At 28.0% G+C, this 13,553-nt stretch overlaps 1 protein-coding gene across 1 annotated transcript; it reads right to left on the minus strand.

Moving 5' to 3' along the window:
- Positions 1–9,985: 9,985 nt before the first annotated feature.
- Positions 9,986–10,654, minus strand: LOC126678157 (dirigent protein 22-like). The gene has a single exon (XM_050373046.2). The coding sequence runs from the start codon at positions 10,636–10,638 to the stop codon at positions 10,075–10,077; it is 564 nt and encodes a 187-aa protein (XP_050229003.1). The 5' UTR covers positions 10,639–10,654; the 3' UTR covers positions 9,986–10,074.
- Between the last annotated feature and the right edge of the window lie 2,899 nt (positions 10,655–13,553).

Consider the following 13,553-nt stretch of genomic DNA (forward strand, 5'->3'; position numbering starts at 1 on the left):
TGGATTTAATTGGGTTTGGTTGGGTTGGGTGTTGTTATTTTATTTTTTAAAATTTAATTTTGAGGTATTTTGGTTTTTTTGGATTTATGGGGAGGTGTCAGCTGACAAAAAATTGTTGGCTCTGACATGAGAAAGTTACCTCCATGTCACCTTTTTAGAAAACAAATCGGCAATTTTTTTGGTTCAAGGGGTTGAGCGCGCGTCGACACTATGATCAGGGGGTTTAGTGATCGTTTTTAAACATCATGGTGTTTAGTAATCACATAATCAAAAGTTCATGGGTGAATATTAGCCCAGTTTCTTCTTCCACTTTTACATTTTTCTAAAGGTATTTATTTAATTAAATCTCTCAAAAAAGCTTTGTAATTGATGGGGTCTTCGGTAGTGCTACCATTATTAAGTGATAAACCATGAACCGAACTGCTTTATAAAGACCTAGAGACAATGACCAAACAGGTCAAAAAGAACACCGGTGGTGTTATCGGCTATCCATTCCGACGCTCAAGTGAGTTTAAGTGTGGGCAAGAAGAGAAAATAATTAAAAAAAAAAATTAAGTGTGAAAGAAAGTAGTTATTTAGAATTTGCACATAAGTTGATTTATACAGTCACATGTACAAACATTCTCCTCCTCCCTCTCTTTTTAGTCCCCATTTTTCTATTTGCCTTAGGTGGATAATTTAATTACACTTCGAGTGGTGTGTCATTGAAATAATCAGCCTAGTTTGCATTGCTAAATAAAATAATTTGAGAATTCAAGCACTTGGAAATTTGAAAACTCATCAATTTGGAACTTTGTAAATAAAAATATTTATAAATAAAACGTTTTTTTAGACTAAAAGATCAATAGGGAGTAATATGTTCTTAGACCTAAATAATAAGATTATATTTATTTATTTTTTTCATAAATAAACAGCCTTTTGATATCCAAAATTCCTCATTTTTTTCAAAGGTAGAATCCATCGATGAAAATTAAATTACAAAAGAAAAGTCATATGATAAGAGTAATATATGATCTTTCAATTTTTAATTTAAAACTAACAAATAAAACAAGACACAAGCGATAAGTAAACAAAGGAACGACAAATCTAGACATAGATTTCGTATATTTTGACCGAACGAGAAATATGAGTTCCGTTGGAGCGGGTACTTGGATTTGTCCTTTTTTCCGATAGACCGGCTACACACACGACCCGCTTGATTCGTTGAAACTTAGTACTTCCCTCATCTTTGTCAATAGATTCTTGGAAGTTAGATCGACAAATTTTAAATTTACAAGAAACTGACCTTAAAGGCCGAACAATCACTAGAGATTCTTGATCGATCTAAGAAAACAAACCACAAAATAAACATACAATCATAAAAAATTCTTTCAGAAAAAAGATAATTCATAACAATATATAAAATTCATATCAAATATATTTTATTAAAAAGAAGATCAAAACTATAAATTATATTATTTATGGGCGGAGAGGAGGTGGTTCCCGATTAAAATCGAAAAATCACCTTCTCCCACCTTTCAAATTACGAAAATGAAGAAAAGTTTTTTAGAGAGAAGAGTAAAATTTTTAAAGAAAATAGAGAGCAAAATTTTTAGAGAGAGAAGAAGTTAAAGAAATTTATATTTTTTTTTTACAATCGAACAATCTTTCATTAATAATAAAGAGCAGGTGTAATAATTCAGAAAGGGTATAACCGTTTCTAATGACCTGACATGTAACAAGATATAAACATTGATTCGCATATCTCCTTATAAAATAAAACCAAAATTACATAACTGCTCTAACACAATAAGATCCAATCCTTTTCTGTTTAACAGAAAACTCACAAACTCTTCATAAAAAAACAACAAATCTTTCATATAGAAAGAACAGCAAAACTTTCAAAAAAAAAAGACAATCGCTGTAAAATAGTTATAAAAAAAATTAATATAACCTATAACGATTTCATCTTCAATCTTGAAAGGTCTTGATCCATCTCTGATTTTTTATTTGTATATATATTGAAATTGATGCGTCTCGTCGATAGATTTACCAACCAAAATAAAAAAGATGAAAAGGTGTCGGTCATTTATTTTATTCTAAAGCAATAAAAAAGAAATGGCTACCGCCAACAGCAAAAATAAACCATTGACGGTAGCCGAAGCGAAAAACAAAAGGAAAAACGCTTGACGGCTAGGGTTTTCTATTTGAGAAAGAGGAGAAATCAATTGAGTGAGGTTAATAAATTTATAGTTTATATTTTATAAATCAATGGATTTCAAAGAAAATGCGATTTTCTTTTTTTGAAATATAGAGGAATACAAATTGTAGCACTTGGCAGGGTCTATATCTATATATGTATAGTAGTTGTCCTTAATTGCACAATGCTCTTTCTTTGGCATCATCATCAAACTATTAAGTGGTCCTAAGTTCTGAAACAAAGTACTCTCTTTTAATTACATGTCTTGTGTTTTTATCTTTTTTTGCACTACTTCCTCCACACATAAACTTTCTTGACTTTTCTTTCCAAATGTTAACTCTTGTAGGCCCTTCGATTGCTACTATTTGATGGAAAAGCATTCAAAACCTTATTATTTTTCTTCTTTTTTCTTTACATTACAATATAAATTCTTAAATAAATTTTAGTTACCATGTCATTAATAAAAATCAACTAAATTCCAGCAAGTCATGCTAGATAAAAACAAATCACTTTCTCTAGTCCGTTTAAGAAAGAATATATTGCATTTTAGAAATTCATATCATATTTTTAGAGTCATTTTATATAAAACTTCCTCTTCTACTCCTTTTATTTTAAAAATTAATTACTATAACTCTAAACATAATTTATAAAATTATTATTAATAAAGGTAAAATAAAAAAAATATAGAACTCACAACTCCATATAATACTATGAGAAAATATTGTTAATAATATGAGATAATCTATATACAAAAGGCACTTGTTCATTCTTAAACGGAATGGAGAAAGTATTGTTAATAATATGAGATAAAAAAATGTATTGATATTATTCACGAATAACGCACATATATGTCTAAAAAATTAAATAATAATAATAATAATAATAATAATAATAATAATAATAAATAAATAAATTAACTAGATAGGTCCTTTTAATACGTCATCCGTAAATATATCTAATAATATTACTTGTGAAGAAATTAAATTCACGGTCTAACAGAGTACTGCTTAGCGCTTAAACCATTTGACCAATAACTGATTGGTTATGATGTAATATAGTTATCTAAAATTTTGACATATTCAATGAATTGGTAAAATATTACTACCTCTAGGATGACATGATGGAAATAGTTTATATAGACACTTTGCTAAATCAATTCTAAAGTTCATGTACTTGACAAGTTTTTTTACTTGCAGTTTCTATACAAAACTATAGCACTCGAGATCTCTGCACTTAGAACTTTCACCTTTCGAGATTTTTCTGTTTAGTGTGTATATTATATTTGCTGTTACTGAGAGTGAAAATAATATTCTATATTTTTATGTATATTTAATGGCACTTTTTTTTATTAAAAAACGGTCCCAATGCTTCTATTTTTATTAAAATAGGACCAACATAAATTTTCTTTTTATCACTATTTAGTCCTTGATATTTTTTTTTTACTTTTTAAAATAGAAATTTAATCTAATCTAAATAGAAATCAAAATTGACAATCCTAATAAAATTGATATTAAATCAACTTAAATTTTTTAATCTAATAATTTCTATATATTCATCACAAGTTTAATAATTTAATTTTATAAATATAATGCAATAATCTCATGTTGCACGTGAATAAATGATAAAACATATAAAATTAAATTGTAAAAATGCATAAATTTGTGATCAAATTACAAAAACGTATAAATTTAATAGTAATTTATATTTATTGTTTGTTGGAAGGCAAGAAGATGAAAAATAAGATTAAGAGTATTTTTAGTTCTTTTATCTTTTTGACTAAAGTTTTAATATGAATAAATTATTCCCTTATAAGTATAATTCTAAAATTTTAAAAATATATAAATATAAAATTTAACATTAATTATATAAATAAATTAAATATGTAAATTTATTAAAATATATTATTATGTATTTTATGCTGTAGTCCATATATTATTAATTAATATATAATAGAATATTATCAAAATAAATGAGATATTTTAGTTTTTTAATAAAAAATATTTAATTGGTTAAGAATAAACTACAAGAATGTCATAGTAAAAAACCATAAAATTTAAGAATCAAATTGGATATTTTTTCAGTATAAATTTAGCACGGTTACTATTTGCATATATGAAAAGATTTTGAGAGGTGAAAGTTCCAACATGCAGGGACCTCGAGTGCTATAACTTTTAAATAGAGATCGCAAGTGAAAAATTTGTCAAATACAAGGACCTGAACGGGTTTGGCCTAGAAACTTCTCTAATAACAAAACTTTACATGAGTACTAATTATAGAAACTAACCCTTTTAATGGCAAATCTTATGTTTTGAGACCCCTCCTTTCTTTTTGCAGGTATTCTTAAGTTTGCTTTTAAAAGTTGGGCATGAAAATTATTATATGCATAGCTCTCAAACTTGTAAACTGCCACTGTCATGCTCATTATCTTGCCTCCTAACTATACCTTTATTCATCACAATAAAATTTTAAAAGTAAGGTTTCATGGGGTCCTTGATATTGATATTCTTATGGTTGAGCAATTCTATCAATTATTACTTACTTTTTTTAGGCATCTCTTAGTTTTATAAGATAACCTAAATCAAGGTACTTTGATTTGGAATGTTAACTAATACCCATTAATCATAAACTTATCCTAGTACAATATGACAAAATAATTTCTAAAAGAGTTTAGGAATATAAAAATAAATTATTTTGTTGGGGAAAGGTTATTTTTGGTATTTTTTACAGCTGGATTATAATTTTTGATGGTTTCAATTTTGCAAAATTTGTGCAATCTTTTGTAGTCCTTGTTGGATTTGAGGAAATACTTAGGATGTTACTAAGAAAAAAAAAAGGTGACCCATCAATTATTGGAATTAAGTGAAGAAAATTTTGATTTGGGAATGACTTATTTCTCACTAATTAAGAGTAATGCCAAAGATTACTTGCACAAACCATATTGTCAGCTGAGCTACTAATTGAAAGTAAGATACATTTAGGACAAAATAATAAATATTACAATTTTTTTTAAAAAAAAAAATCTCCTCATACATGATTTGAATATTTTTAGGATTAAATCATTTGATTAGTATGCAAATTATTTTATCTTCCACCAAACTGAAAATAAAAATTCAGTAAGTAAGTATAACTCATATGTGAAAAACAGGTGACAGTGAAAGGATTAGAACTCATTATTTGTTAACATTAATGATTTTTTTCTTCTAGCATTTACTTAGAATTAATAATTTGATACAATTCTTGAAAAATCAAATAAATAATTTTGGCTTGATTTCATTAAGGGGCCGTTTGGTTCAAGGTTGAGAATGGGAATCGGAATGGGAATGGGAATGAGAAGGAATGGGAATGGGAATGATTGTTTTCATTTTTTGTTTGATTCAAAATTAGTGTAGGAATGGGAATGGATAAAGTTTAATAAAAAAATTATTTATTGTTTATTAAAAATACTTTTTTTAAATATTTTTTTATATAAAAAAATAAAAAAATTTAAAAAAAATAAAAAATATTTAAAAAAAAATAAAAAAAAATTTAAAAAATTAAAAAAAATTTAAAAAAATATTTTAAAAAAATAAAAAATATTTTCGAAAAAATAAAAAAAATTATTTTCGAATTAAAAAAATTATTTTTATAAAATAAAAGTTATTTTTTAAAAAAATTAAAAAATTATTTTTAAAAAAAAATAAAAAATTATTATTTTTTAAATAAAAATTATTAAAAAATTATTAAAAAAATAATTTTAAAAAAATATTAAAAACGTTTTTTTTATTATTTTAAGTATATTTTTTTAAAATAAATATTTTAAAATAGTTTTTTTAATAATTATATATTTATTATCTATTATTAAAATATTTGTAAAATTTTGATTCCCATTCCCAAAAGTTCATTCCCATGGGGTAAGGGGGGAATGGGTGATTCCCATTGAGGGGGTAATCACATTTCCATTCCCTATTACAATTTGACAAAACAAACATAAACAATGGGAATCATTCCCATACCCATTCCCATTCCCCCCTTTTTATGGCGAACCAAACGGCCCCTTAGTATTTTCTTTCAAATGCCTTGTTCCTTTTTTTTAATAGAAGTAGATCATGTTGGAAAAAAGAGCAAATATCAAGGGCCTAGAAGCCCAATGACAGCAATTTTAAAGAATTAGCCCAAATTGTGTAGATAATGCATATAGCTATGTGAAGCATTGCCCATTAAAGCAACCCAATCAAGGTTACCAACTCTTTCATAAAGATTGAAGCCACTAGATATATAGGCCCATTATTTATAGCTAGTTAAAATTGAATGGACCAATTGGAAAGTTGTAGTGTTTGGTAAATATGCATGCCAACAGATTATGCCCCCTCAGTTAATAAAAAATGGGAACCAAAGAAGAGAAGGAGAACTTTAGCAAGGTTTGCCCGGATTGGCCTATAAAGGCTATTTTACATGCAAATTCTAAATGTACTTCCTGTTAAAAAAAAATGTACTTCTTTTTTTCACCATTTTACTGCTTTTCTCTCCTCTCTTCTGCGTCGGAGCAAATAGTCGATAACCCTACCAGCGTTTCTCCTAACCGCTATTTTCTTCTTTTGCCAGTCTATTTGGAGGAGAGTTCATTCGTAATTTATGAATAAGTATCACAACAGTATTATCAACAATACGCCGAAAAAGACATTCAAAAAAAAATTCACACCTCTTGATCCATAAACCATAAATAGAACCACTAAAAATACAGTAATAATTAGATGAGTCACATAAGAAGAATTATCTGAAATAGTTATTGAGACATTCCAAAAATAAATAAGAAAATAGTGTGGAATCCAAGAAAAGAAGAGGCAAAATTAAACAAAAATTGCTTAACAAATAAATTTATTAGGGTTAAAAAACGGCCCGAATTGTAATAAAAATGACAAAAAAATATTTCGCTCAACCCAGCATCTTCATAATCTCAAACTACAAGAGGCCAATTGTTTACAGTCTTCAAACCATCTTCCTCGTGCCCCCGATTGGCATCACAGGCCTCATCCATCTCATATTCCATCTCAGCCTCAAACTGCTTCTCTCTCTCTTAGCAACCATCTTCATCGTATCAAAGTTAAACACAAATATAAAACTGTTTAATACAATCTAGGTTATCACTATTGACTAATGCATCTCTAGATACGAACATAAGTTTTCCATAAATACTTTAAATGAGACTTCTGAAATAAAAGATGGAAACTCGACCATTTCATAATACTATAAACCTGAAAGGTGGAAAAGATTGTGGGTTCAGTTAACACTGAGTGAGTTCACAAGTGATTAATAATATTATATATAATAAGATCGCACATTCACAAGCCACTAGTGTTAATAGTTTGCAGAAGGGGTTTTGCTAGGACTCGTGCAGCGAAAAGCTTATTAGAGATGTCTTCATCAGGCATGTCGAGGGTCGGTATAAAGATACTCTCCACGGGATGAGGCCAGATAAAGGAAGTGTTAGTGATTCTATCTGGGAGTCCTAGAAGGCAGACTGGGGTACGGAGGCAGCAATGAAGAAATCCAAAATAGCGTGGGCTAATTGCATGAGTGAGCCGTCAGGACCTGGTACCGGACTGGTTTGCCATACCGGAGGATCGAGGTCAGGCGCGAGGCACAAGGAAGTAATGGTATGTCTTATAATCTTTATTAAATATAATCGTGTTATTTTGATTGTCTACTAATTGAATTCTCTTATTTTGTCTCCTAGACTGCGGAGCTCGGTCGTGAACCCATTATGGCTGAGTTACATGTTCGTTTGCATTTAACTAAAGTTGATCGGACAGTCATTGTTGATAAGAGATCGAAAGATAAGATTGTAAGTCTATTCTAACTTAAAAAGAAAATACATAGTGTACATGATATCCACGTTTAACCCAATATAATAGAGATGTATAGTTATTTTTGGGTTGGTGATGTGATTGTTGGTGTGTATGAATGTATACATGTTTGCTGGGGGTTATACTAATATAATAGTTCTTATAGATTTTTATAGAGTTATACTAATATATATATTTTTCACTTGTTATTTCAGGACAGTTTCGAAGCGAAGCTTGCCGCTGCGACCTAGTCTCAGACGGCCTGAGAGGGTAGTTCGTCGAAAAGGGGGGAAATTGACGAGAACGAGATGTTTTTGTCTCTCGAGAGGGGTCAAGAAGCAGCGGATCTACGACATTGTATCTAAATAAAAGCCTAACCATTATCTAAATCCAAATCTTTGCGTTATTATCAATTACGGCCAATTGTTTTTAAATTTTTATAATTATATTCAATTTGAAAGTTTTATTTTTTGCAATTATGAACGAAACTTTAAATTTTATTTTTTAAATCCAAAGCTTTCAATTTTTTTATCAATTGCGACCAGACGTTTGTATTAAGAGAAATTCTTAGGTAAACTCAGTCCACCACGTCATCCGTGGACCAAGCCTATCACATAATGACACGTCATTAAAATAATGGTCTTGTAATATTATTATTCAAAAGTGTAAATAAGTAATAAACGAATTTACAAGAGTGCCATTATTTTAATGACGTGTCATTATATAATAGGCTAGTCCACGGATGACGTGGTAGACTGAGTCTACCTAATAATCTCTCTTGTATTAATTCTTTTCAGCAGTTAGACAATCTTATAAAATCTCATCGTAATAGGTAAAAGATATAAATGTTTGAATTTTAAAACAAAATTTAAAAATTGGGTTACAATTATAAAAAAAAACTTTTAAATTGAACATAATTGTAAAAATTAAAAAAATTTAGTCATAATTGATAAAAAATATACAAATGTTTGGATTTAAAAAAATGATTACCTAAATAAAGTGTTGCAGTGCAAAAAATGAATTATTTGTGCTAATACATCCATTATTTATCTAAAATATTTTTTTGGATGAATATCTTAAAGAAAGTTTAGAAAAGAATTTGTATCAATTATGTGTCACACTAAAAAATCTCAATATTTATTTATGTTCAAAGACTTTATTTAAATTAGAAATATGGAATATAATATAATATTTTAAACTACATATGCAAGTATATCATTAGTAACTAAAAAAATTACATTAACACATTCTTAAAATACATTTAACCCGGTAGAAAAGGTTAAAAATGATGAGAGAAATACACCATTTGCTATATTTTAAAATTTATTTATAAAAATATTATAAAATTTAAAAAATTATACTCATACTTTAAAAAAATTACACTTTTAATTTTAGTTTTATTACAAAAGTACTGCATTGAAAAAAAACAACTAAGTCATCTAAAAAAACACTAAAGAAACACTGTTGGAAACACTGTTGGACTCTAGCCGGTTGGCGGAGGTGAATGCCGATCAACACACGATCATTATGTGGTACGCTCACCGTTGACCAATAGATTGTTGGTTTTTGTGACTTTTTATGTACGCTCACTCTTTTAAAATATTTAAATATTTTTAAAGTTGAAGGACTTATTAATATTTTTTCAACAGAAAAAATATACCATAGCCCTTCTATTTAGGTACTGTTTTTAATATTTTCATCCTCAACTTAATTAAATCGTTAATTGTATTCTTATCTGGAGTAGAGGTGAAACCTAAAAACCCAAAAAGGGTACAAACAGTTTTTTCCAACGTCGGGGTATAAATAAAAAAATTAACGTGGGTGGTTTTTAAATAATTAGACCATTCAATTATATGATAGATGAAATCATTTTGCCTATGAGAATTAGGCAAAGAAATTACCAACAATTTTTGTTTATGCACTAAATGATAACAAAATTAAGCAAACATAACAATATAAAAAACTCAAAGTATTGCATAAAAAGTAACAAAAGGCAATATTACATATATAATCAACGTCATCAACATTCACAACATGCAATAAATAAATCAAGAAACCAAAATACATAAATAATCAATAATGGAAGACATAAACATTATACTCAACAATGGCATTATTAGTCTTGAGATCAATGGTGTGTGTCTTTGCCTGAGCATAACCGCGAGCAAATCTGAAAACTTTGCTTCCACCAACAATAGTCATCTCTCTCACTCCTGAAAATATAGCATTATGCCCTAACAGACTCAAAGTGCTGCCATTAAATTTTCCTTCGGTGAACACAAAATTAAAAACCATAAAAAATTCAACATCAGTTTGCGACGCTGAACCGTACATCCCTTGCGCTTTTCCGACAAGCTTCGAGTTTATGTCGGGCTCCACAGTTAATGGATCATCGGCCACGAATATAGTTCCGAAGAGTGTGGATGAGTTTGTTTCTGGTTTGGTGACAGGGATTGCAGTAGGGTTTTTGCTTGTAATTATGTCATGGAAGTAGAAGTGAAGGTGGGTTAATTTCTCTTTTTTGAGGCCTATTGTGTCTGGAGATAATCTCTTTGAGAAACTGTGAGATTGTGCTGGTGAAAGAAATAAGAAAATGAGTACGGTGGATGTGAGAAAATGAATTAGGGTTTCGGCCATTGTGAAGATGATGAAGAAAATTCTTGGAGAATTACTTATATATATGAATGGTATCAGTAATTTAATATGTTTGGATCTGAAAAATAATTGGTTGATCTGTGCACGATTCCTAAGCTTGGAATAAAGTATAATATTTGAGTTTTGAAAGACAAACGAAAAGATTTATATCATTAATACAAATATTTAGAGATTATTTGGAGAAGAAAATGAATAATAGTAGTATATATTATGGGTAGGTAGCTATTGTGGAAATTCAACTATAGTACAGTGAAAATTCTAGTCAATATCTGTGGCTATTTTCCATTCGTTTAATAGTGTCAAAAATTCAAACATTTATATGTTTTTATAATTAAAACTAAATTTGAATTAAAAAAGATTAAAACTAAATTTTTAATTTTTAAAAATATTCTAATTTTGTATTTTCGCTGCAAATTCATTAAATTTTTCAAAATCAATTTAATTTTGCCTACATAGCATGTCACATTGGAATTTACTTACCAAAAAGCCAAATATTTTAGTTGATAGTTTTGTTGCAATTTTTTCCTAATCAATATAATTGTTCTATTTTAGTTGACTTTATATATTAATTCCGTAATTAACAAAAATCATTTTTTAAAATATAAAACCCTAATTTAAAATAAATCAAAAACAAAGTCAAAATCTATATCTATATTTTCTAATTTTTGGCAGTTTAAAAAAAGAAGCAGTTTTTACTGAAGTGGAAGATTGACATAATTAAATTAATTGAAAAAATGGATAAAACTATAATAAAAAAAATTGACAAATCGGATAGATTTACAAATTTTGAAAGTTTGGATGAATTTATAAAAAGTTAAGAAAAAGACTTTTCACTGTTAGACCGATGACTGGAATGCTGTATAATTGGATAAACTTCAGTGTGTCATGTTACGTGGAAAAAATTAAATTAATTTTAAAAATTGAATAAATCGTAAAAAGAAAATGAAATTTAAAAATTTGATTTAAATTTCAAAAGGAAGAACGCACAGTTTTGAATTTTTGGCACTATTGGACATTTTCCATTTAGGGGAAAAACAATTTTAAAATTCTTCATTTAGTGATTTCAAAATTACTTTTCTTATTATTAGAGATATAATTATCTTTTTATTTTCCTCTATCACAAATTACAACGTAGGCTCTGGCTCTCCCAACTTGGGGAGACCTTAGACGAGCACCCTCCTAAGTGCAATAGATCTAGGCCATAAATGATTGGCGAATTATTATTTTTATAATCGAAATTTAATAGCTAGATTATGCCCGCCAGGAAAAAAAACGACGGACATAATTGTTTTTTGCAGTAAACTTTTTTAAAATTCATGAAAACAAATCTTATAATAACATAAAAAAAAACTGAATATCATAGGAACTGGCTGTTTGCCAAAACAATATCTAGCGAACATGAAAAAATCCTGACTGCAGCCCGACGTTATTTGGAGGACAGATTTAGAAAAGAGTATATAAAATTCAGGCCACTATTCTGTTTTGCAGAGTGAAAATTAAAGAATGTGAAAAATAATTTTAATAATCCATAAATACGGAATTTTAAAACTATTTTTTCTAAGTTGGAAAAAAATGCTAATTGCTGTATGAAAGTCAATGAATTCAAACAGAGTGTATATATATTTGATCATGCTACGCGAGGAAGAGTTGTCAGTTGTTATGTGTTGAATAATGAATTGTTTTAGGGTTTGCATGTACTTAAATTTAGTTAAAATCTAATAATTTCAGGAAGCATTTCAAATGACGCCGACCAGGAAAAGTTATTTAAAAATGACAGATTTGAAAGTAAATTTAAATGAATTGACGGGTCCTACAATTATTCTTTTTTTTTAACAAAGGCTAATTTTCATTGATAAAAGAGAAAATAACAAAATTGCCAAAAAATAGCTTCTATTTTCACATAATATCATGTCATTATAAGAAATTTCACCTGTGCCATTTTTTTACAAAAATATTTCAACAGTACCATTAATCTGACGTCAGTGTGCGTCACGTCAGCGCGCCAGCTGGCCTGATCAGGCCAGCTGACGCATTTTAATCTGGTGCACCTGCTGGAGCAGGTGCACCAGATTAAAATACACTGACCCGCGCATGACGCGCGGGTCAGTGTATGAATTGGCCCAGTTCAGCAAGCTGAATTGGGTCCAATTCATTTTGTATCCCAATTCAGCTTGCTGCTGAATTGGGTACTCATTTTTTTAATAAAATAAATAATTTTTTTTATATATTTATTTAAATTTTAAAATATTAATTTTAAAAATATAAAAATACACAAATGATATAATTTTATAAATTATGCATCAGATGTATAGTTGATACAAATCGAATACGGATTCAATGTATAAATATTATATCTACCATGTATATTATGTATCAGAGTGTATTTATTAAATATAATAAAAAAAATATATTATGTATAAATTATTTATCAACGACATATTATTTAATTGTAAAAATTGTATAAATCATGTATAAATCATGTATCATTTATGTATCTATTAGGTGATTTTTTTTATCTATCATGTATAAATTATAAAGTAAAAAATGTTACTATCATGTATAAATTATGTATCAACCATGTATCTATTAATTACATTTGAAATGTATTTATCATGTATAAATTATGTATTGAAGATGTATCTATTATACATTTAAAATGTATCTATTATGTATAAATTATGTATCAGAGTTGTATTGAATAATGTATCGGAAATGTATCAAGTATTTATATCAAGGAGCAAAGATGCATTCCATGAGCATCAAATATATATTAGAGATGTGTTAAATAATATATAAAAAATATATGTAATAAAACTACAAATAAGAAGACGTATAAAAAAACAAGAAAGAGAGTTCGAACGGTCAAATATGTATCAAATATGTATCGTAAAATGTAT

The sequence above is a fragment of the Mercurialis annua genome, linkage group LG4 (genome assembly GCF_937616625.2).
Source record: "Mercurialis annua linkage group LG4, ddMerAnnu1.2, whole genome shotgun sequence".
Lineage (NCBI taxonomy): Eukaryota > Viridiplantae > Streptophyta > Magnoliopsida > Malpighiales > Euphorbiaceae > Mercurialis > Mercurialis annua.